The 25,360-nt window shown below is 36.4% G+C and overlaps 1 protein-coding gene and 1 long non-coding RNA gene across 3 annotated transcripts in view; one reads left to right on the top strand and one right to left on the bottom strand.

Annotated features, from left to right (window-relative positions):
* LOC141507175 (uncharacterized) overlaps window positions 1-23,802 on the bottom strand; it is a 54,268-nt gene extending 30,466 nt beyond the window's left edge. Inside the window, exons 1-5 of the long non-coding RNA XR_012474096.1 lie at window positions 23,751-23,802; window positions 15,170-15,413; window positions 9,828-10,019; window positions 2,321-2,487; window positions 1,616-1,685 (exon numbers count right to left, since the gene is read on the bottom strand). This is a non-coding gene — a long non-coding RNA (uncharacterized LOC141507175). The remainder of the gene's footprint in view (window positions 1-1,615; window positions 1,686-2,320; window positions 2,488-9,827; window positions 10,020-15,169; window positions 15,414-23,750) is intronic.
* Window positions 1-25,360, top strand: part of GPR156 (G protein-coupled receptor 156) — a 120,089-nt gene that overhangs the window by 49,759 nt on the left and 44,970 nt on the right. For both annotated transcript variants that reach the window (XM_074214595.1, XM_074214596.1), the window contains exon 4: window positions 19,348-19,483. In XM_074214595.1, the coding sequence (XP_074070696.1) occupies window positions 19,348-19,483 (136 nt within the window). The remainder of the gene's footprint in view (window positions 1-19,347; window positions 19,484-25,360) is intronic.

Below are 25,360 nucleotides of genomic sequence, written 5' to 3'. Positions count from 1 at the left end.
TAATTATTGACCTAAAGAGGATCTGCAGCTGTCATTTGCCCATCTCTCTTCTAGGACCAGATTGTAAAATAGTGATATAAATAGAGTAGACACTCAGGTTGTTTTGATGATTACAATTAAGGGGGTCTTAAATTTCTGGGAGGTGGAGTCCTCATCTTTTAAAATGGCTTTATGTAATATTTATGTAATATGTAATAGTCCCTATGTAAAATGCAACATAAGCCAATTTTGTCTTCAATGCCCCTCCCCATTGTCTTCAGTATCATCCCTATTTGCACCTAGTAATTCTATGCTATTCCAAGGCTTCCAGACAACCCTTTTTTCTTCTTTTAGAGTTCCAATCAGTCTACTCTCCAGGCAGGACCCTGGACTCCAGAGCCACACCCTCAGCCCTTGCCTTTCCCTTCCCTCAGGTTCCTATATGCCTTTAGGATCATCTAGTCAGACCAGCCCTATAAAGAAAGATTGTGGATTTAAGAGGTGGGAGGGACCCTAAAGGGTCTCTCTAGTTCAATCCACTTTTTATCCATGAGGAAATAGAGGCCCAAAAAAGGTTGAATTTCCCAAAGTCTAACAAGTATTAAGAACCAACAGTGAGACTAGAACCTGTATCTTGGACTCTCAAAACAATGTTCTTTGCTTTGTATTTTGCTGCCTGATTCACGTTGATGTGTCAGTAGCTGGCTGATAAGGGCATAAATCCTTTGCTGACACAAAGAGTTTTTTTTTTTTTATCGTAAAAGGGTATACTTTTTAAAAAATCAAACACATGAATCACTAATAGATTGTGGATCTTCAGGTACCATACATAGCAAAATAAGAGAAAGATCTGGGGGCGGGAGGGGGGCAGGGAAGCTTCTCTCCACCTCACATCATGCCTAGTGAATTCCTGCCTATTCTACTGAAAGACCAGTCCTGACAGCCTCGAGAGAGTGAAAAGCATGGAGATTTGAGAGGACAAGAGAGAAGCTGGGCAGGAGCCAAGGCGAAACGGCTGACTCCCTCTCTCATCCACCAGCCCTGGGAGAGTGGAAGGGAGCCAAGGGGCTTGTTGTTGCTTATTTGTCCCTAGTAAAGAATTGTAAAATATTAGATCCTAAAAAGACTTTGAATCATAGGTTTAGAGATGGAAAGCATGTAAAAAATCATCTAGTCCCACTCTGTCCTTTTACAGCTGAAGAAATTGAGGCCCACAAAAGGAAATGACTAGTCTAAAGTCACACAGCTAGTCAGTGGGAAATTCAGAACTAGAACCCAAGGCTGTCATTCTTCAGGTCAAGGCTCCTTCTTCTACCATTGCAGTATACTTTATACCTCAAACCTGAAAATGAGCTTTGATCCAGTGGCATTGACCTTGCTGTTCCTCAAATGCAACATTCCTGACTAAGCATTTTTCACTGGCTATTCCCAAAGTCTGGAATGTTTTCTCATCTCTGCCTCCTAGCTTCCCTGGATTCCCTGACTCCCTTCAAGTCCCAAATAAAGCCCTGTCTTCTATAGGAAATCTTTCCTAATCTCTCTTAATTCTAGAGGTAACCCTTTGTTAAAGGACATGTAGCATGTAATGATTTGGAGGGTACAATTCCAAATTGATTTTCAGAATGAACAAACTAACCTATAGTTCCATCAATGGAAGACCAGGGTGCCTGTGCTCCCACAGCTCCTCTTTTGTCATCTTTGTCAATCTGATGGGTAGAAGGTAGAGTTCAATTAATTAACATTTCTCTTATGAATGGGTTAGAACATCTTTTCCTATGTCTGTGGATAGCTTGAATTTCTTCTTTTGAAAATTACTTGATCCTGTACTTTGACCATTTAATCTACTGGAGATTGACTTTTGTCAATATGGGGACACAAGGAAAGATAAAAGACAGGCCCTCTGGGGAAATTCACAATATGCAAATACTATATGCAAACAAGCTGTATAAATTGGTAGGCCCTAAAATTAAGAGGGATTAACAGAAAGTGATAATTTGGGAAGTAGAATTAGATGTATATTTTAAAACATAGTTAATGGAGGGATTTGTTTTGCTTATGTATGCTCATTATCAGAGAGGATTTCTATTTGGGGGAAGGAGCTGATAATGATGCCAAAAATTATTTTTTTAAAAAAGATTAAATACACAGAAAAGAAGCATGGAAGGAGACAAAAAGATGTCAGTTTTTTTGTGTTAAATTTGTTATCGTGTTAATTTACTACATATTTTTTAAAAAAACCCAGAAAACTCCTGTACCTAACAGGAGTTCACAGTTTCATGCACAATCCTCTTTACATCTGAAATGTTTGTTGATTTGTGTTAAGTATATAATTTTTACAAACCTTTAGAAATTGAAGTTGGCTTCACTAGTGAGACAGTAGCCTCCTCCAAATCTCTACTGTGATTCTCTAAACCATACAGGAGAATTTCAGCACTATCAGTGACAGAGAGGCAACACCCTAGAGGGGGCAGAGCATTTGTCTCCACAGAGTCAAGAGGCTGTGTGATTCTGAAAGGGAATATGAGAAGAAAACCAAAATGACATTTTCCCATTCCCCACCCCCACGCACACAACCAGAGCCCATTTCCACTTGTCTGTTGGATGATCTCATCTGGCTGCTCTTCAACTTTGCACCTCAGATTCAACATATTTATCAACTGGGTTATTTTTTTTTGGTTTGGTTTGGTTTTTTTTAGGTTTTTGCAAGGCAAATGGGGTTAAGTGGCTTGCCCAAGGCCACACAGCTAAGTAATTATTGTGTCTGAAACCGGATTTGAACTCTGGTACTCCTGACTCCAGAGCCAGTGCTCTATCCACTGCACCACCTAGCCACCCCAGGGTTTTTCTTTACCTCCAAGTCATCTCTTTCCCCATTATTCCTATGTCAACTCCATCTCCCAGTCAACCAGACAAAGTCTTGAAGTTATCGTTGATTCCTGCTTCTCCCTAACACTCTAATATTTAATGAATCACTAATTTTATTTCCAAAATAGCTTCTTGCATCAGTTTCTCACTTTCTCCTCCTACAAGCCTAGTCTATACCTTCATTACTTCTCTCCTAAATCTTCTGTAATCTCAGAATTGGAAGGGACATTAGAAATCATCCCATCTAACTCTTACCTAAAGCATAAATGAATCCCTTCGGCTTCTGCCAAGTGATGGTTTTTCATGTGAAGATTTCAGTAACAGACGCTCACTGCTTGACAGGACAGCCCATTCCAGTTTTAGAGAGTTGAATTTTTATCCAAGTTTTCATTCCATTTTGTTCAAATTTGTGACTTTTTGTATGCACTAGACTATTGTAATAATAATAATATCCTACCTGTTCATCTTTCTTCTAGCCTTTTTTCCTGATCTGGCCTATCACATTACTGCCAAGATAATTTTCCTAGTACAAAGGACTGAGCAAAAACCATAACTGACCCCACCATTGCCTGTTGAAGAGAATCTTTATCCTGGAATTCAAGACCCTCTAGAACTTGGATGCAAAGTCTGGCCCACAGGGAATATAAGGCCTTCAAAAATCATTTGATCTGGTGCTTCCATAGCAACCCCGGAGGGCACTTGAAATTCACTAAATTTAGGAGTTTTTTAGTGGTGAATTAATTAAATGTTTAACCAAATATAGTAATCTAATTTTTAAGTTGATAATTTTATATGGCCCCCAAATGATGTTATAAATATACAAATGGAAGGAAAAAATGATCCCCATCCCTACTCTAGAATATTAATCCAACTATCCTCCCAGTTTTATTTTACATCAATCCCTTCATATGCCTTACAATCCAACAACTTGCAGGTTTTCCATTTCCTGGTCTCATTGTGCCCTCAATTTGCCTTCATACCTTTGCTCATACCATCACCAATATTTTTGGCTCCTCATGCTCCTTCCATTTCTGGTTCCCTCAAACCCCTTTCACTTCAAGATCAGGTCAATACTCTATTGGGATTGAGAAAGAGGAGGATGCTGGGAAGTTTCTGCCTGAACTATCTGGTATCTATCTGTAGCATCTATTTGCTGGAGGTATGGCCAAGATGGTGCTTACCTTGATAAAGGTCTCTCTTTTTTCCTATCTTTCCTTACTGAAATATTTCAATTTAATTTTTTTCCAAGGCCTAACACAGATGCTTTCTCCTGCATGAAGTCATCCTGATCTGTCCTGCTAGAAAAGCTTGATCCTCCCCTCCTTGATCTCTCATAGAATTTTCTATATACTAATGCTTCAATTTCTATTGTAGCTAGTATAGTAGCATGCATGTTTTGATCTCCCCTTACCAGCTTTTTGAGAAAAGGAAATATTTCTAACTCCCATCTTTGTATCTTTAGCATTCAAAATAATATCTTCCTTACATAGAATAGGTGACAAATGAATATCCATTGATGTAAAAATTAGACAATAGAATAAGAAAATAAAAAGGTTTATTAGATGAAGTTTCTGGAGTGAGAGGAGAGATGTTGAGTCAGGAATGGAAGCCAGGAATATCAACAGATGAACTAAAGCTATGGATAAAAACTCAGTCCACCAAATGTTTTATTTACATAAAAATTTCTAGTTGCTTTCAAACAGGTATCAATATGATCCAAATATTTTCATCATTCTCCCCCTCTTCACCAATTTGAGACTTGTTTGGTAAATATAGCCTATTACCAGAATTGCCTTTAACTTGGGCATTAATAATGTTAGACCACAATCTAATAATAATAAGTTTCTCATCCTATACTATGGTAGTGCTATGGAAAGAGCATTGGACTTGGAGCCCAAAGTCTAACTTCCACTCCTGACTAATATTTTCTAGTGATGGAACTTTGAGCAAATCACTTCCTCTCTCTGACCCTCAGTTTCTTCATCTATGAAGTGGGAACATTATCCAGATCTCACCAGGTTTTGTGAGGACCAAAAGGGATAATGACTCCAAAGTGCTTTACAAAGCTTAAAGCCTTCGTGATAGGAGTTAACTTATCATCCCCCCCCCAACCCCCCAACTCACTATATATCAACTATTTTCAGACAGGTCAAAGACATGCTTTCAGTACTTTGCCATTGTGGAGGGAAAAGGTGTTAGCACAATGTGTCTGGTGAGTTAGGGAGGAGAATTTCCATAATGATGCTAATCTATGCACAGTGACCTTTGTTTCTATTTGACTGTGCAGATGCAGGGATTAATCATTGTCACTTGGAAAGGCCGCTGTGGCTGCTCACAGTCTGCTGCCTCCTCTCTGCCCCATGATAGATCTTTTGCGCCTTCATGTTAGCAGGGAAAACAGGCTTGTTTTCTTGAGCATTAGCAATTAGTGAAGCTTATTTGTAGGGGTATTTTTCTGGAAAAAAAACCCATGCGATCTGGTCCTAGATATTGAATTTTATCCTTTTAAATAGATCTCCTATGCATGTAACATCCAATCAATTGCAAACTTGGTGAGGGTAGGGCATGAGTTTTGTTAGTTGGGGGGGGGGGCAGAACTGGATTAGAGTCCACGGACCTGGGTTCAAATTCTTACTCTTGTAATGACTACCTATGTGATCTTGGACAAAAAGAAATGAATTTCTATGGACCTCACTTCTCTTTTTGGTAAAAAGGAGGTGCTTTGCCTAGGTAACTTTTAAAATCTCTTTCTATTTTAAAAACTGTGTTTCTTTGTACTCCAGTGACTTTCATATAAGTGCTTGTAAATTTTTTTTTTAATTAAAGAGAATTGAGAAGATAGCAGGAAAGAGTAGTAAGGTCAAGAAATGATGTCCTCATGGTTAAAGACTCAGAGGAAGGAGCCTAGGAGCACACAAGCTTCTGCCGCCCACTTTATTGGTGACTGGCAGACAAGCAACTATTAGAGCAGACAGCTGAGCTGGCCCTTGAACCCATGCAGGAATCACAGGATCCAGTCACTACAGCAAAATGAACAGTTGTGTTCTGTGAAGACAGTTGACTTTAAAATAAATGAGAAGAACCTGCCAAGGAGAATTATACAGTTATCCCTTCCACATGCTGGGGCTAAAGGCATGCCCCCCAATCTGGAAAATCTGAGTAAATTTTTTGGCTTTCCCTTTATACCAAAGAAGTCTGTATTTTTTAATTTTTCATTTTGGGGTGTTTACCATATCTTATTGTAAATATGGGTTAAGTATTTCATCAGAGTCTTTATGTTGTGTCTGCTGACCTTCTCATGTCATCTGCAGCTTCTGAAGAACTCCCCCAAATTCGATGGGGGAGTCAAGTTGTGGAAGGGATAACTGTTTTGAATCAAGGTTGGTCTGAATGACTCTTCTAACTCTAATTTGCTCTGCCCAGAGAGGTCAACATCTTGCATCTGTTGTATGTATATATATATATATATAAATTGAATGAAGGTCTTAGAAAGGATTATTCACTTTCTCTAAGAATTAGATTACCTATCTGTTAAGTAGGAATAATAAACTAAGAGGCACTGTGAGGTGTTTGATAGAGGCAGCAAGATGGCACAAGGGATCAAATTTTAGGTCCAGAGACAGGAACATCTGAATTCAAATTTGACTTCAGATGCTTATTTGCTAAGTAACCCTGGGTAAGTCACCTAGACTGTTTGCCTTAGTTTCCTCAACTATAAGATGGAGATTGTTATATCATCAACCATTCAGGGTCTCCATGAGTCTCAAATGAGACGATATTTGTAAAACATAGTCTCTGGCACATTGTCAGTTTTAAATAAATGCTTTTTTCCCTCCTCAATATCAGTTCCTTCCTCAATATCAGAGTAACCTGACTTCAAGTGCCACCTCTGACACCAAGTAGTTCCTGTGCTTCCAGCCAAGACAATTAATTTCTTGTGGCTCTAAACAACTCTCTACAACTAAAAGTTGTGGGGAAAAAAAAAGATAGCAACTTGGGGCAGTTAGGTGGTACAGTGGATAGAGAACCAGCCCTGGAACCAGGAGGACCTGAGTTCAAATTCCACCTCAGACACTTAATGATTACCTAGCTGTGTGACCTTGGGAAAGTTGCCAAAAAAAATAAAAAAGATAGCAACCTGCTTTGGTAAAGGGAGTTTTCTCAACTGAAAATTCTCTAATCCAATCAGTGCTCCAGTACCTATATCTAAGAAGAAAAGAGTTATTTTCAGCTAATCAGAAAACAAAATGATCTACTCAACACTCAAATGATCCTATCCAAAATGTATTCTTATCTTGATTCATAATTAGCATGGGAATGCATCAGTGACTCAGCCATCATTATGATACCATTTCCTCACTACATACTGCAGTAGATTTAACTAAAGGCAATTGGACTGAATTTGTATTGACCTCAAAAGGAATCCTAAAAGTTGATTTGAAAAACAAGCCCAGATATCAGATTGCTTACCTATCACTTGTTTCTTGCTCATAAAAGTAGAAAACAGAATGTTCAATTGTTATCTGATATTTGTATTAGATGCCTTAAAGATTGTCCCCATAGTCAAAACTTAGGGATACTTTGAAGCTTGATTGCTTCATGAAAACTTTCCTGATCCCCCAAATTATAATAACTTTCTCCTCAGCCTCACATAAAATCATTTTGTAAACTCTATTTTATTTATATAATGTTGTATATTATAACTATATGTGTTTATGTAAGCTCCATGAAGGCAGGGGCTTTTTTCTTATTTAAATGTTATATCTCTCCAACACCTAACATATTGCTACTATGCATACAGTCTGCATTTACTAAGTGCTTACTTATTCCTTAAATGTGGGGGGGGGGGGTGGAGTTTGGGGTATGTCCACCATTTGGAAAATTCTGTAAAAATTTTCGGTCCTTTCTTTGTACTAGAGAAAATTGTCTTTGTTGGACAACTAGGTGGCACAGCGGATAGAGTACCAGGCCTTAAGTCAAAAAGACAATCTTCCTGAGTTCAAATGTGGCCTCATACATTGACAAGCTGTGTGATCCTGGGCAAGTCACTTAATCCTATTTGGCTCAAGTTTTCCTATGGGTAAAATGAACTGAAGAAGAAAATGCAAATTACTGCACTATTTTTGGCAAAACAACCTCATAGACATGACTAAAATATGACTGAACAACATGTGACAGTCACTGTACCTAACTCTAGGGTTGTAAAGAAAGACAAAAACCAGTTCCAGTCCACAAGTAGAATACATTCTAAGAGAGACAACGTGTAAGTAACTAGGTACAAATAAAATACAGACAGAATAGGTAGTAAGACTCTGAAAAGGAGAGGCATTTAGCTTATTAATTCATTAGGTAATAAGTGACTAAATATTTTTTGGATGAATAAATACAAGAGTGAGTTAGGAAAACAGAAAATAGATAAATAAGGTTGCTACAGGAAATCCAGTGGACAGTCTACTCAAGTTAACACAGATATGACCCAGATACCAGCCAATACCCAAGTTACTAGAAAGAGTCCAAAGTCAAAGGGGTGGTCAAGGAGGAAGAGTGATCTTACAGGAACCAAATCCTAGAGCCTATCAGAAGACTGTTAATGAGACAACATTGTCTTTTCTGTTACCTATTTTTATACATAGTACTAGTTAATGCCTGGGTCTTTTGATTGTCAACAATCTGGGAAGCAGGTGCAAACTGTTGACCAGTACACACCTGCCTCATGATATCAAAATTTAGGTCAGTGGTACAGAAAAAAGTTGACCTGAGAGATGGGGATCCTGAGTGAATTCCAAAAATGCCACTCAATTCCTGTAAAACCTTTAAAAAGTCGCTTTAGCTCTTTGGGCCTCAGTTTTTTCATCTGTAAATTAAGGGGTTTGGACTCGATGCATTCCTAAAAATGATGATTGGAGTTTAGTGATTCTTCACTAACAAGAAGAGGCTCACCCCCTCAGAAGGGTATGATCATATACTCTTAGGACCTACCTTCTTAAAATCGGTTTACTGAAGGGCCTGGACCTAGACCGAAGCTTCCAGAGGCTCCCAGAATTGTTCTATGAACTCTGGTCACCCCAGTAGATGAGATATTCTAATATCTGATCAGGCTGCTCCTAAAGTCAAAGGTTCAATGACTACCAATTCTTTGTGCCCTTAGAACTGTAAAAGCTGTTGAGATGTACACTTTGACCCGGATTGGTAGAATGAAGCATAAGCAGGGTAGGACGTAGAGGGATAGTGGCTAATGTCCTTAATGACGGCTTTGGGGAACTATAAAATAATACTTAGGCAAGAGCAACTCCTCCCAGACTTAAGAGATTGCCTGCCATATAGAAGGAGACTAATAAATACTTTTTGACGCAGTCTCTGCATAAGGTCCAGTCCTCTTGCCTATAATGCCTCCCCCCTCAACTCTATCATCCCAACTTGTTTGACTGGACAAATCATTTAACCTCTTGCTGTCCTAAGCAATTCTCTAAGACCTTTAATTGTGGATCAGGTGCCAGTCTGCATAAGTGGATACATTTCCTTTTTAGGATTTCTCTACAACAATTAAATTTACAGAAGACATAAACAAATCAACAACAAACATATATCTCTGGTGCTTTGAGATTCACAAAGGACAGCCTGCATAGTGTTCCCCATGAGACTGTGAACTTTGCCTTTCTTTGTATCTCCAATATTGACCCAGTATCTAGCACATAGTAGGTACTTGTTAAATGCTGATTGACCGAATGCCTCAGTGTAGCCCAACAATAAGATTAAGAAGTGAATACTGTGGAATATACTCATTCTTTGCATGGCATTGGATCCAGATTGAGAGAGGCTTAGTGATTTGACCCTGGTCCCATACTAGGTAAGATTAGTACCTAAGTCTCTCTGCCTCCAGGATCAGCAGGTTTTCCTACTATGTCTCATTTCCTCTTAAAGACCATTGTTGAGGTTGAGTGTTGATCATTGTGAATGCCTATTTTATTTGGTATGATACTAACCTTAGATGACCAGGAATAATCTGATGGCACATCCATTTGCATTTACATCACTGGGCTGTCCCATATAGTCCCTGTGCCCCTGCTTGCCCTGTGCAGAAGATCTTTATCTTCTATTTCCTCTCCAGCTTTGAAGAAGCTGGTTCTGCAGCCTTGGATCTGCACTGCAGTAAGCTGAATGAAGGGAACAGCCTTCTGCAAGAAAGGAAAAGGATTGTGGAAATATTAATGACCACAGGAGGGCAGGGCCAATTCAAAGGTGACGAAGCGCAGAAGATGTAACTGTTCATATTTTGGTTAGCAACAAGGTGTCAGCTGTTTGTGGCTGCACAGAAATGAAAGGAGAGGAGGCAAACTTCCTAGGACAATGGCAAACAGGAAACCCAATCCAAAATCGACAGGCAGAGAGTACTATGTAAGGAGAGAAGCTGATGTAGATGAAAGAGGCAGTGGTTGGTATGATGCTGCAAATGAGCTTTCAACAAGGGATCAGTTCCAAGATAAAGACTGTCACTGAATCACTGGGCCAGCTTGTACCATGACCCATCAAACAACCCCAAAATATTTATTATGCATCTCCTAGGTGTGAAGTGCTAGTATACAAATAAAATGAACAAAAGAATCCTTACTTTTAAGGAGTGCTTACATTTGACAGGGAGAGGCAAATATATAGACAAGTATATGTAGAGAATAAAGAGAATAAATGCAAAGGAATGAAACAAGAACTATTATTATCTTCTAGGCACATGACAGGATTAGATCATCTTAAAAGTATTCATCTTGGTAGGAATTCATGGACTCTTGGTAGGATCAGAATTAAAAATTAATCAAAACTCCTTTGGATTTCTTATGGCTATTTAATGACTTTTAAAAATGAAATTTATTTCAACACCCTGTTTAAAGTACCATAAAATGTCCAAGTAAGAAATCATGTTGGAAATTTCTGCAATAGGATTTTATATAAGATAGTTTGGGATTACATCTGCTAGTACTACTAGTAGTTGGGAGGGAATGGGGAAAGTTTCATGTAGAGAAAGTGGTACTGAGTGGCAACTTGAAGGAGGCTGTGGATTATATGAAGGAGGCTGGGGATTATATGAGACAGAGATGAGAATAGACTGGGAGAATAGGTAGGTGAACTCACAGAGATAGGGGGAGAGAGAGAGAGAGAGAGAGAGAGAGAGAGAGAGAGAGAGAGAGAGAGAGAGAGAGAGACAGAGACAGACAGACAGACAGACAGAGACAGAGAGACAGAGACAGAGAGAGAGAGACAGAGAGAGAGAGAGGGAGAGAGAGAATATGCATGTGTGTGTGTGGCTATGGCAGGGGTGGGGGTGGTGGGAGGGGTATGGGTGTCTGTGTATGACAAAAAAGCCCAGTTTGACTGTATCACAGATTACAGAAAGGGTAGTAATATACAAGAAGGCCAGAAAAAAAAATAGGTTGGAACCAGGCTGTAAAGGGCCTTATGGCAATCTAGAGAGAAGCAAGCCCTAGGGGACAGCACCAGAAGGAACCCAGTCAATTAAATGATATATTGCAATGGCTTGATTCTATTATAGTGTGGTGAGAAAGATGGGTGTATAGGCATGTGCATATTCACACACAGCACCTTTTCCTTTTTCCCATTTCCCTTATATACTATTATATACTATTTAACATTCCATGAATGAATGAAGCACTTATTAAGTATTTATTGTATAGGTCAGGCACTGTGATAAGAGCTAGGGATATACATTTCAAAAACTAGTCAATATTTGTCCTCAAGGAGTTCATCTCCCCAAAAAAAGAGAAAACACATAAGGGAGAATGATGAACAGTTTTTTTCTGGGGGAATCAGGGAGATGGTGATTGAAGCCAGACAGTTACAACTTCCTCTATATCTCTATCTCTGCCTCTCTATCTCTCTCTCCTCTGCTTCTCTATGTCCTTCTGTTTGTTTCTCTTTAACTCTCTTTTTCTGTCCCTTCCTCCTTTCCTCCTTCCTTCACTTCCTCCTTTCCTTCCTTCTTTCTTCCTTTCCTTTCTTCCTTCCTTCTTTCCTTCCTTTGTTTCTTTGTTCCTTCCTCCATCCCCCTTCCTTTCTCCCTTCTTTCTTTTCTTACTTCCTTCCTCCCCTCTTTCCTCCCTCCCTTCTTCCCTCCCTTTCTTTCTTCTTTCCTTCCTGTCTTTCTCTTTTCCTCCCTCCACAAGTAATGCCTTTATGTCACCACATTAGCACTACCACAAAAATGAAACCAGAATTTAGGGCTGCCAAACCACTTATGACAGATGCTCTTTTCCAGTTTTTATTTTGGAGCAAGGTTTTGCAGACTCATAGTTCACTTCTGGCAGTGTCAAGTAGCAGAGATATTTAGATCACATCCCAAGATTATGAAGGTTGAAAGCAGGTGGGGCCCCCCAGGATACCAAGGCTCAGAGAGTATTATGTGAAGCTGCAGATGTCCCAAAGGGTCTACTCTAGGGGAGTAGTGGTTTTTAGTGCTTTTCTATCTAGGGAAATTTTTATATCACTCTAGGAGGGTCCTGGGGATTCTGATCCCTAGGAACTCCCCAAGCTACTTCTTAATGGTCATCCTATAAACTCCCTAAAGTAAACCTGAGTTAGAAGCACTGGGAGATCAAGTCATCAAAGTAACAGTTTCTCTGCTAATCCCTCCTAATCATACAACTAGCACATGGCTCTCCACCAGGTGGCAGGGGGATCCAGCAGCAGTTACTGCAGACAAATTGGCACTAATTCATTTCCTCCACCCTCAATATCTCTTCTTTGTAGCTAAGGAAAACATTATCAAATATTAAAGTGGGAAAATTGGGGTATCAAAAAAAATGAAGAAGATAAAATAGACTTTACAAATTTCTTGGGGTTTTCAAATGCTTTGTTCAGTTCTTCCTCTCCTTTTCTATCTCCAGCTAAAAATTATCCTTAGAAGAGCCTGATTCTAAGGAAATCAAACTGGACCAGATGAGAAGAGGGAGATAGAGAGAAAAAGACAGAGGACAGAGAGAGAGAGAGAGAGAGAGAGAGAGAGAGAGAGAGAGAGAGAGAGAGAGAACCCTTATCAAAGTAGATAAGTATCCTAAATGTAATTTGAGTCAGGAAGATCCAAATTTGAATCCCACCTCAGATACTTACTAGCTTTGTGACCTTGAGCAAATCATTTCATTTCATTTCATTCAACTTCATTTTCTTCCTTTATAAAAATGGTGATGATACAGCCCCAACCTCACAGGAGTGTTGTAGGGATTAAATATAAATAAAGTGCTTTGCAAGATTTAAAATACCATATAAATGATGTTATTAAAGTAGAGCATGGAAGAAAAACTCAAGAATCAAACTATCCTAGTACCTGATTTTTAATAATAATGTCAGATTTGTTTGGAAATTCCTAATGTAGAATCATAAATCTTGATCTAGAAGGGATCTCAGAAAGCATCTAATCCTTCCTCCTCATTTTTCAGATGAGCAAACTGAAGACCCAGGAAGATTAAATAATTTGGTCAAAGTCATAGAGGGACTAAGTATCAGAAGTAGGATTTGAATCCAATACCTCTGACACTCAAATCAATTATCTTTTCACTGTATCATAACATTGCAATATCCATTTACATCCCAATGCCTTCTAGCTATTTGAAAGAGGGGAGGACATATTTTTCTCCACTTCTCCCACCCAACAAGTCCAGATTTAGCTTGAAGACTGAGTCTTTCAAAATATTGGACAGCAATAGACCAAGTGACTGGGTTAAAGAGGCAACTTTCTGTTATTAACAGGTTGGACCTACTTAGTTCAAAACTAATCTATCCATGAAAGAAGGGACAGTACTCTCACAATAATCCTGGAATCTGTCAAAGAGATTGAATCATAGAAAGTTTGATCTTGTTTCTAGCCTTTGGTAAGCCAAGGAGCAAACTATTTGAGATTTATATGAGAGATGATACAAAGTGTTGGAAGAATTTTAATAGATTATCTCTGATACTGCGAGGTTCTCCTTTATATGTCATTAGGCATATTTTGCAGATAAGGAAACTTACACTCATAAGAATTAAGTGACTTGCTCATGCTCTTGTAACTATTAAATTGTGAGTTTAAGATTCAAACTCAGGTCTTTCTTGACTCCCATCCCAGAATTCATTCTAGCCTACTATGTTGCTATGGAGACTCTAGCTAGAGAAAGAGTAATTGTATATGACCTAACTTGATTGAAAACAATACAGGAAAGGATGTTCACAGGATCTTTCTATATTTCTTTCTCTCTAAAAAGACTTCTCTTTGCTATTGTATTATGGCAACTTGTCCAAAGCCTTCTGCTTGCCCTTATTATCTCTTAATACCATTCTCCTTTCAGATGGCTAGGATATCATGCAGATGTCACTCTTGTTTTCTTTCTGGCTCTTCATTACGCTTCCTTTTTCTCCCCCCCCCCGCCCCCACTATGAGCTCATACTAAGTAAGTCAGTTCAATGGACCCTGGGAAATATATTAATTCATAATTTAATTCTATCCTCCTGACATGAGTGCATGTGTATCTCTATCTTTGGAATTATTATTAAGAATTATATTCTTCACTCATAGAAGTCATTTTGAGTTAATAATTTCCCTGAAAATACATGTGCTTATATATTCTTTTTAAATACTTTCTTTCTATAAAAGATTGGTGAAAAGTCATGCCTTTTTTTTTTAAGGGAGATTTAGTCTGAGATTTAGAACGGGGAATCAACTGAATGCCAAATGTCATTTCTCAGGACAAAGCTCATAGCATACTGCACAGATATATGTGAGATTGTCAAAATTATGATATCTGGAATCCAGAATGCAAATTATATTTAGAATTAATATCCATATTTTTGAGAGGAAAAAATTGTCACTTTAGGAGAGTGTCATTTGAGCATTAATTTAAACTTGGAATGGGTGAATTCATGACAGTTTACAGTATGAATACAATCTAAGTTTTAAAAATAAATGACAATTTTTCTATTAAAATATTTTCCAAAAGAAAAACTATATATAAATAAAGGTTTAATTTAAGTTACAGTAAACTTTGGTTTACTATGTCAAGCACAGACCCCACAATTAATATTCTCCATCAACTTAAAACCATAATTCATGAGTTCCTCAAAGGATTCAGTAGTTCAAAGCAAGACATTTAGTCAAATCACAGAGCAAATAGAGTGATAAGAGATTATTCCATTTATATAAACATGGGATATTCTCTCCCATAGGATACACTTTTACCAGTGGGAGTGATCACATATACAAAGACTATATATGACCATGACCATGGAATATATAGAGAAGGTATGCCCATGAAGAAAATGTGTGAAAAGGCACAAGCCAGGAACTCACCTGTCCAGGGCTCCCATGCTAAGGGCACATAGGTCCAGGGTAATTCACATCTCCAATGATATAGGGCTGTTCCTTCATCATCTCTTCATGGTTTCTGATGGATGTCACATCTATGCTGTCTACCAGGCATCATGTTGCTTCTATTGGTCTTATGATTGCCAACTTCTAGTCTTGATCTTTTTAAGATCACTGCTTTTCTCGTCAACCAAAGTGCAATGCCTAGAAAGCCTCTCTCTGAAAAGACCTGCGGGCAGCATTTTGTTTTTAACAAAGGCAAAGACCAAAAAGCTAGTCAGCATGTTCTTGGGTAATGTTTAAATATACTCTTTGTACTATCTATTTCTGGGACTGAATCAAAGTCACAGATAACTGTCTGAATTGGGGTTACAAATTTCCTATAACTTCTGTTTAACCTTTTGTGGGGATTCATTGTCTTCCAAACTCCTTTTAGGGGCTTTCAGATAAAGAAACCACACATGAGTTGTATGAAGTCTGGGACTACAAAGCCCCTTTTGTTCCCAAGAACCTTGTTGATTAGCATACTAATGAAGTTGAATGAACAGACACTAAACAAAGAGAAAAAGATATCTTTATCCTCTACCTTCTTGACCCACATTCCTGCCTCTAAAATGTATGTCTGCCCTGTTCTGTCAGCAGCAGCAGCAGCAGCAATAACAACCAACTTTGAGTTCATATTGTACTTCAACCAATTCTGTACCTTTCTTCCATATAGATATTATTTTAGTCAGCCATGTCGATATAGCATTTTTAGAATATTTTCTTCAATAGGTTACAACATGTTATGAATTATCTCTGACATTTTCTTGCCAGAATTTTCAATAGAAGTTAGAAACTATGAAATGAGCATTCAGAAATCAAACAATAATTCCAAATATAATAAATGTTAAATCTAAGAAATAGGTGATTACTAATGAAGTTTTGTGAAAATGATGCTTATGAACTGAGAGATGCCCTTAGATTTACCTTTAAAGTCACAGTAAATATTTTAAGAGTATTAGTTTGTTTGAATATAGAAAGGATCTATTTTTTTTTTTTTTGCTTTTGAGTTAATTCATGCTAAATTGAGAAATCATCTGAGAATTAAAAGGTCAGGGATATATACATATATATATATATATATGTATATATATATATATATATATATGATGCTTAATAAATTTTTGTTGATGAATTGGTCGGTTTTTTCCCTTACAGTCTACAAAGCACTTTTCTAACAACCTTGTGGAGTAGATCTTGCAAATATTGTTATCCCTATTTTGTAGATAAGGAAACTGGGGCTTAGCAGTTGTGACTTGCTTCAGGGCATCCACTGATATATGACTGATTCTGGAATCAGACAAGGACTCAGTGATTCTTTAAACCCTTTTTTGGCACAAGGATGTTGTTATCTTCTGATGATATACTCTATTGCACCTCCTCCATGCCTTTACCAAGAATCGCAGTCACATTTAAATCTAAAATTGGTAAACATTTTTATACATTTATATGTGCACACATATATATACACACATGTTCATGTAAATACACATATACATCCATGGACTATACCATAATGCATGTTGTTCTAGAAAAATATTTAACATCCCTAAGTTTGTTGTTCTAGTTTTATAAGGTCATTTGAATCTTTTATCAAGAGAATTGCTATCCACCTAAAAGGGTGTGGTAAAAGGATTCTGCCAATTCCTCCTATTAGCCTGTTTAACTAGAGAACTAAACTTCCACTGACTTCACAAGAAAACCTGCGTCATCTGTTTTGGTAAATGCAAATCAGAGTTCAGCTTTCTAATATACCTGAACAGTGATGGGTGATGTGGGGGGGGGGGGGGTGCTGCAGGGATGGAGGGAGAGGAATCAACTAAATAAATCCCTGTTTTAAAATGTATGATATATTCCTTCTAAAAAAGAAAACTACGTCAATCAGTGAGCTGAGAAGAAGATATATCAGGGTTTTGTCAGATAATAAACATGGTAGAAAATAACAATCACATTGAGTTTTCCTAACCAAATGAGAAGGGAAAGCAATTTCAAATCCAGATCTGTGCTAAGTCAAATCTGCTTTGCTTAGAAATAAATCTGAGCATAAAGCAGTATTCAGTTCAAATGAATCTGAATGAGAGCCATAAAGGATATCTATATGACAGTAACCTAGACAACATAGCTATTTGAATATGAAGGTTCCCACTACTTCCACAAAGGTATTTCTGTAGTATGCAGCAGAGTATCATAAAAAGGGTACCAGGTTTGGAGTCAGATAACCTGAATCTGAATCCTGTTCCTACTATTTGCTACCTCTATGACCTTGAAAAAGTCATTTAACTTTTCTGAGCCTCAGTTTCTCCATCTGTAAAGTGAAGGAATTGTACTAGGATCATCTCTAAGACAACATGGGATCCATAAATTTGTTTTTAAAATATTTTAATAATTTAATATTTTAATATAATTGGTTTCTTTTATAATCCTATGGATTTTTAAAATTATTCTAAGAAGAGATCCATAGGTTTCATATTCCTGTCAAATGGACCTGCTTTCTGTTCCTCATATACAATATTGTATCTTTTTTTTTCTCTATGTCTTCTTACAAGCTAGATCCCTTCAATAGCTTTCTTTCAATGGTCAACTCAAGAGTCACATCCTACAAGAAACACATTAATGTCTCTAATTGCTAGTATCTCTCCCCCGCCATGCCCCACAATGATATTACTTTGTGTGTACATTTTAATCTTATTTTTTATGTTGCTTCCCCTCAAAAGAATATAAACTCCTTGAGGACAAGGATTATTTGACTTTGTATCTCTATTTTGGGCACCATGGCATAGTCAATAGAAAGCCAAGATGATCTACTTAAAGGCTCATCTCTGATACATACTGATGGTGTTACTCTGGGTATTTTGTGCAACTGTCCAAGGCTAGAAGTCACAGAATAGGTGCTGACCTGCATCCAGGAAATGAATGAAATCACAAGTCTTATCCCCATCTGCAGTAGATATTTAGTAAAAACTTTTTGAATTGTTTATTAAATTATTAGATCCTCACAATAACCCTAGGAGATAAGTGTTATTGTGGTTGAGTTGCATCCAACTCTATTAAGACCCCATGGACTTTTTTGTCTTGGCAAATATAATGAAATGGGGCAGCTAGGTGGCACAGTGGTTAGAGGACTGGCCCTGGAGTCAGGAGGATCTGAGTCAAGTCCAGCCTCACTTAATAATTACCTAGTTGTGTGACTTTGGGCAAGTAACTTAATCCCATTGCCTCACAAAAAACAAAAGTAAGTAACATCTAAAAAAAAAAAAGATACTGAAATGGTTTATCATTTTTTTCTCCATTGTATCCCTATTTTAAAGAAGAAGAATCAAGGCAGATAGGAGTTAAGTGACTTGCCCAGGTCTTGAAGCTTGCAAGTAACTGAGACTGGATTTGAACTCAGGTCTTCCTGACTGCCAACCCTATTTTCTATGTACTGAGTGGCTCAGTGGGCAATGTGTGATTAACCCTATTTTCCAGATTAGTATATAGTGGAATTCAGATGATGTAGGAAAAGGACTGGAGTTAAGAGAACAGCCAAGAGATTACTGTTAAACTCTAGGTTCTAATCATCTCATATCTGGAATGTAATAATAATAATAATAATAATAATAATAATAATAATAATAATAATAATAATAATAATAATAATAATAAATAGTTTAAGGTTTGGCAAAAAGCTTTATAAATATCATATCACTTAATCTTCGAAATGATATTGTTATTATTCCCTTTTTACAAATGAAGCAAATGAGGGAGGAATTGGCCTCAGTTCTTCCAAACTCCAGGTCCAGCACTTGATCTAATGTACCATCAAACTGTATTTATTACCTATAGAGGATGATGATGGTTCTTGATACATACATATATATATATATATAAAATATATATACTGTACAATTTTTGATCAATGTAACACCTTTTAAGATCAATAAATATCAGAATTTATCATTTAAAAGCATTAAAACAGAAACTAACAAGGTTTTAAAAATAGAGATATAATGGTTTCTCAATAAGGGAGCTTTCCTTCTAAGTACCCTCATGTTTAGTAGTGTGAAGAAAATAACTGTATGTGCTTATATTTCCAGTGTGAAAGGGATCTGATGATAAATTTCTCTCTTTCTTACTCATAGGATCGTGAAGATGTCCAGCCCCAATCTGAACATTATTACCTTGATGGGCAGTGGTCTGACATATACAAGTGCATATCTCTTTGGGGTCCCAGATCAAGATATTTTTCTGGGACCCTCCATGACAACACTCATTCAGGTAGGTGAGAGAAAGAATAAATAAACTTGATGATTTCAAGTCTCATATATCACTTTCAAACATGTCTCTGTTAGGTCTATTTGATTCATGACAGTATTCATAGGGATCACATTTCTGATAGGACATTTTATGATTGAAAGCAATTTATATGCCCATTTCAGATTATTAAAAAATTTCTCTTCTCCTTTTTTGTTTTTATTTCCTCCCCTTCTTCCCAAAAAGATATGTCTTGAATTAAAGAATAAAAAAAGAATTTAAAAAGTCATTTAGAAAAATTAACCAATTTAAATAGTGTTCTAATCTCATAGCCCTCTACATCTGGAAGGAAGTGAAGAGGTACACTCTCTTTTTTCTTCAGGTCCAAACTTTGTTCATAGCATTTTTATAAAGCTATCTTCCCAACTATTTTTATGGACCCCAATATCATAGAGATGGATGATCCATCCCCCAGGAGGTATATATAAGTAGTTTATGTAGTAATAAGAACCATAAAGGCAGATGAAGCAGGTGAATATGGAGTGCTTAGAGCCTAGTCAGGTATCAAAGACACCAAGGTCATCCACTGCATCATGGGTCATCACCAATGGTCTGGACTGCTGTCTTGTCACTAGACTTTAATGACTCTGAAAGAGAGAATGAAGCTGATGACTTTGCCTCACTTAAATCTGATTCACATGCAAGTCAAGACATCACCCATGAAGTCATTGATCATCTTTAAAAAAAAAAAATGAAGGATGAATCACAACCATAAAATAATTTTTGCTATTTTAGAGGCAACTAAGTGACTCAGTAGATAGTAGACTCCAGTTAGACCTGGAGTCAGGAAGATCTGAGTTCAAATCCAGGCTCAGACATTTACTAAGCTATGTGAGCCTGGGCAAGTCACTTAACCTTTGCCCTAATCCACTGAAGAAGGAAATGGCAAACCACTCCAGTATCTTTGCGAAGAAATCTCTCATGGACAGCATTGGTAAGCTGTGGTCTATAGGGTCACAAAGAGTTATACATGACTGAACAAGTACTGTTCTTTTTTATACATTTATAGCACCTTATAGTCATAAAGCATTTCCCCACAAGTTGGGTCTATGAGGACTACTCCAGGTTCAAGGTATCTAGGGAATCCACACTCTGAAAAGTATAATTCATGAGCTCCTAGCAGTGCATTCACCTTTAACAGTTAGCTTGAAGAAAGGACATATAATGAAATGACAGGGCATGAATAGTAAAAATAAAACATTTCTTCCCTCCCAAATCTGAGATTCATTCTGTTACAAATAATACAACATCAGGTAGAAAAATGAGAACACACATAGAGTAACTAAGTAGAGAGGCACACATTAGAGAACATATATAATCAAGGCCAAACAAACTGCAGCTTCTAGGAATAGCATCTTTACTGGGCATTTTGCTCCACCAGACTTCTTGGCCTTGCTCTTCTCTACAGCTCAGATTAAAACTGAAAACTCTAGACCAGCCTTTTGGTCACACTATCTGCCCAAGAGTTGCTCTGCCTACCAGATGAATTGGCAGGGAAGAGAGTGAAATCCTGTCTCCCACTCTTTCTCCCACTCAGTCTGAAAGAAATGTACAAATATGTGGTTCCTAATGGTGAAAGCCATAATAATGCAGACCTCTTGAACAGTGAAAGCCAAGATATGGATTTCCTAGCAAAAGTCTCTAGCAATAAAGGTCATGAGTAATGTGGGTTTTCTAGCAAAAGTTTCTATCAGTGAAAGTCATATTAATAATGTGGAATCCCTATTAATGGAAGCTATGAATAATGGTAATGTAAACCAAGATTAATGTAAATCAAAAGAAAACACAGTGACTGGGTCATGACAACAGTGACCAGTGCAAGGTCTTGCATACCTGGGACTCCAAAAAACAAAAACCCTATACTGATATGGCACTCAGGTGTCTGGGACTCAAGTCCAGTGATGAGCAGAGTAAAACTCAAAATATCAACCAATTCACTCTAAAATACTTTATATTATTAATACTTTTATATTATTTACACAATAATTATATTATTAATAATATTCACTTACATTAATATTAATAATTATTAATTGCTTATATAATCTGGAGCTCCTCAGCCTCTTTCTTCAGAATCAGACTGGACTTCTTGTTGGGGGAGGGGAACCTTGAATATCCCTTTGAAGGGGATTTTGGGACAAGTTGACAGGGGAAGAAACAATTAGTGATACTCTCTCAAGAGTTGCATTCTTCAATAACTGGCTCTGTGCATGATTGACAAAGCTCCTCATGTCTGGACTAAGTCAGGAATGGCAATTTGCTTTTTAAGGACCTTTATCAGTGTGGTCATTGACCAGATACCAGCTATGTCATTAAGTTTAATTAAAACAATTAATTAAGAAATTAAGTTTCATTAAAATGGTAAACATTTCTTTATACATCCTCTTCACCCTTTTTGCAGGTATAAAGTACTTTTATATACAATGTCTTTTTTGATCTTCACAGTAACCCTTTGAAGGGTTTATTATTGTTTCCCAGAGATTATTGCTCCCATTTTTATCTATAATTTATGTCTCAAAGAAGATAATTGATTTACTTCAAGTAACACAGATTATATCAGGGGAATGGGAACTCATACCCAGGTACTTATAACTCAAAGGCTGGTGTTCTTTCCATTTCACTTTATAATCAATAGCAAAATTTGCTGTTTCCCTTGAATGTCATTTAGAATATTTTCAAAAAGGAAAGTACTTGTCTGGAAATATAGAACACTGGATTAAGCATTTGAAGTTAGACCTCATGGAAATCTAGTAGAATGATCCCTTTTCAGAGAATTTCCAGTAAGTGATTACAAAAGAGCCCGAATTTTCATAATTTACTTCAAAGATATTGCTTACAGGAACATTCAAGAACTTTGACAGAAAGGGAGGTGTTCAAATTTTAGTGCTATTCATTATTACTAGTATAAAACATAAGGACTCTATTTTGTGCTCTTTAATTACATTTAGTTAAGGAATAGGATTAATATAAAAAACTTAGCATAGGGGCAGCTAGGTGGCACAGTGGATAAAGCACTGGCCCTGGAGTCAGGAGTACCTGGGTTCAAATCCAGTCTCAAACACTTAATAATTACCTAGCTGTGTGGCCTTGGGCAAGCCACTTAACCCCATTTGCCTTGCAAAAACCTAAAAACAACAACAGCAACAAAAAACTTATCATTCTTAACAAAATGAACATCAGTTTAACAAAGAAAAAAAAGAGTAGGCCAAATTTAATTATTACATCTTTGAGTATAAATGGATCGAATTTCCCTATAAATAGAAAATCCAGTTACAGACTGGATTAAAGAAAATAATCCAACAATATGTTGAAAAAAGCAAATAAAAGTAATGCAAACATATGTACACAGAATTAAATCAAGAATTCTAACTAATATTTATCTTGCTATATACCCAGTTCAAGAAAATCTGGGGTTGTGGTGATAATATTTGATCAAGCTAAATCAGAGAACATTAAAAAATAAACAAGGAAGTTTTATCAGGATTAAGCTCAAAATTCATAATGAGAACATGTTGACTTTATATTCATATATATAAATGTATGTGCATATATTTACTCAATTATTTAGAAGTTAGATTTATAAAGAAAAACAATTGATAAGAAATAGAAAATTAATAATCCATTTCTACACTCTGTAATTGAGATATTATTAAATCAGAAATATAAGGAAAAGAAATTCAGAGAACTATAGATTTAAATCTTAAAGGGACTTTAGAGGTAATTAAGTTCATCCCTTCTCCCCTCCCCCCATTTTTTCAGATAAAAAAAACAGAGAAAGATAGTGACTTGCCCAAAATCATATAGCTAGTAAATTTTGTAGATTGGGTTTAAATGTAGTTCTTCTGCAATGTAGTTCTTCAGTGCCCTGTTTACTATACCATACCATGCTGCTCCTCAAACAGACTCGAAAATCGTTGAAGAAATTAGACTTAATAGCTATATGGTAATAATTTTGAAAAAGTCAGGATATTTTCTTTTTCTCAAATACATAAAGAATATTCACAAAAATGATCATATCCTAGGTGATAATGAATTCCTAGATAAGTTTTTAAAAAAAGTAAGAATTTCAATTATTACACTTTAAATATTAATTCAGTAAAAGTAGAAATAAAGGATTATATGATCAAGACATACATCTATGTTGTAAAAAGTTTACTTTTATTATAATAAAATTTATTAAATTAGGCTTGCATTGGAAAAATTGTAGAAACCATAAGAGAAAATACCATACCAAAATTTGAATGATAGCAAAGTTCAGAGGCAAGTTTGTAATATCAGTATCTAGATAAAAAAAGAAATGCAACAGAAATTAGAACATGAAACATATGATCCATGAAAAAAGGAGAAAAAGGGAAATTTTTCAAAAAATAAAATGAATAACAAAAAGTGAACTGATAAAACTAAAAGTAAATTTTTAAAAATTCAGTAATCAAGTACATAATGAATCTGTGATCTCAACAATGGGAAAATTCCCTCCAATGATACATATCCCAATTCATTCATGCCTTCTTCACAGTTCTTGTTAATGTCCTTCCATAAATTTACCATAGAGTGTTGTTATGGAATCGAATAATGTTGATAACTTTCTCTCTAAAATTATCATAATCAATCTTGATATCATTTCTCCATCTATTTCCCATTTTTGGAATCAATAATTTGCTCAGTTAGATCACATTAGTATTGTTAAATTGTCATGTCTTTTTACCATTTTTATTCTTTCTTCTAGGTGTGTTCTAGTAGTGATCTTTGTTCTAGGAAGTATGTAATGTGACTATAAATAGAATTCAGGAATGATTCAGTAATGATTTCCACATCAGTAATGAATCATTTCCTGGATGTTAATATATAATCAGTTCCACTTTTGTGATGTTACTTGGTGCTCAATTTATTTCATAAAGTATTCCTGATGCATTGGCAAACCTAAAGTTTCTATATAGATTATACCTTTGATTTCTCTCATTCTTTCCTCCTGAATCCTTTTTTAAATCTTTGCTTTTTCCCACTTTTGCATTAAAGTCACCAAGCACCTTTTTATAGCTCTTTGTAGAATTAATTCCACTACTTCTTCATTCTCTGTGACAAATGTTGTCCCATAATGTATTATTTTCATATTAATAACTTTGTCAGTACTTACCATGAGTATATCACTTTGCCAATACTTATGATGAGTTCTGTAATGTGAGAGAACCAAGTGCCCCATGAAATGTTGACTTTGGAAACATGATAAAGGTAATGCTGCCAACTCTTTCATGGGCCTCTCCAAGGATAACCTGGTACCGTCTTTTAATTTGCTGTAACTTGTTTCTGTCTTTTAGTTTCAGTTATGATAAGAATAATAGGAGCAACTAGGTGACATAGTGGATAGAGCACTGGTCTTAGAGTCAGGAGGATGGGAGTTTGAATCCAGACTCAGATACTTGATACTAACTGTTTAACCTTGGGCAAGTCATTTAACCGTGATTGCCTGCCATCCTAGGCTATCTCCAGTTGTCCTGATTCCTGTCTAGCCACTGGACCCAGATGTGATGTGATAGCTTCAAATCCTCCAAAAGCATATCCACTCAATGGTCACCAAATGAGGATTTCATAGAATATCAATAGTTAAGTTAAAAATTTAGAAACAGTCTAAAAATTATGATTTTTAGCACTTTTAGATTTGTTATTAACAAACTAAAAATGCTGATAATTAGAAAATTTAATCAAAAAGGAAATTAAAAATTCAAATTAGCAAAATTAGAAATAATAAAAGGAAGATAAATTCAAAAGAAATTAAGGATAATAATCTGAGTTTATTAAATTGAATAATTTTAAAATATAAATTATAAAATATGTGTTTATATA

This window comes from Macrotis lagotis, chromosome 1, assembly GCF_037893015.1.
Source record: "Macrotis lagotis isolate mMagLag1 chromosome 1, bilby.v1.9.chrom.fasta, whole genome shotgun sequence".
Taxonomy (NCBI): domain Eukaryota; kingdom Metazoa; phylum Chordata; class Mammalia; order Peramelemorphia; family Peramelidae; genus Macrotis; species Macrotis lagotis.
This window is presented reverse-complemented; position numbering and strand designations above follow the sequence as displayed.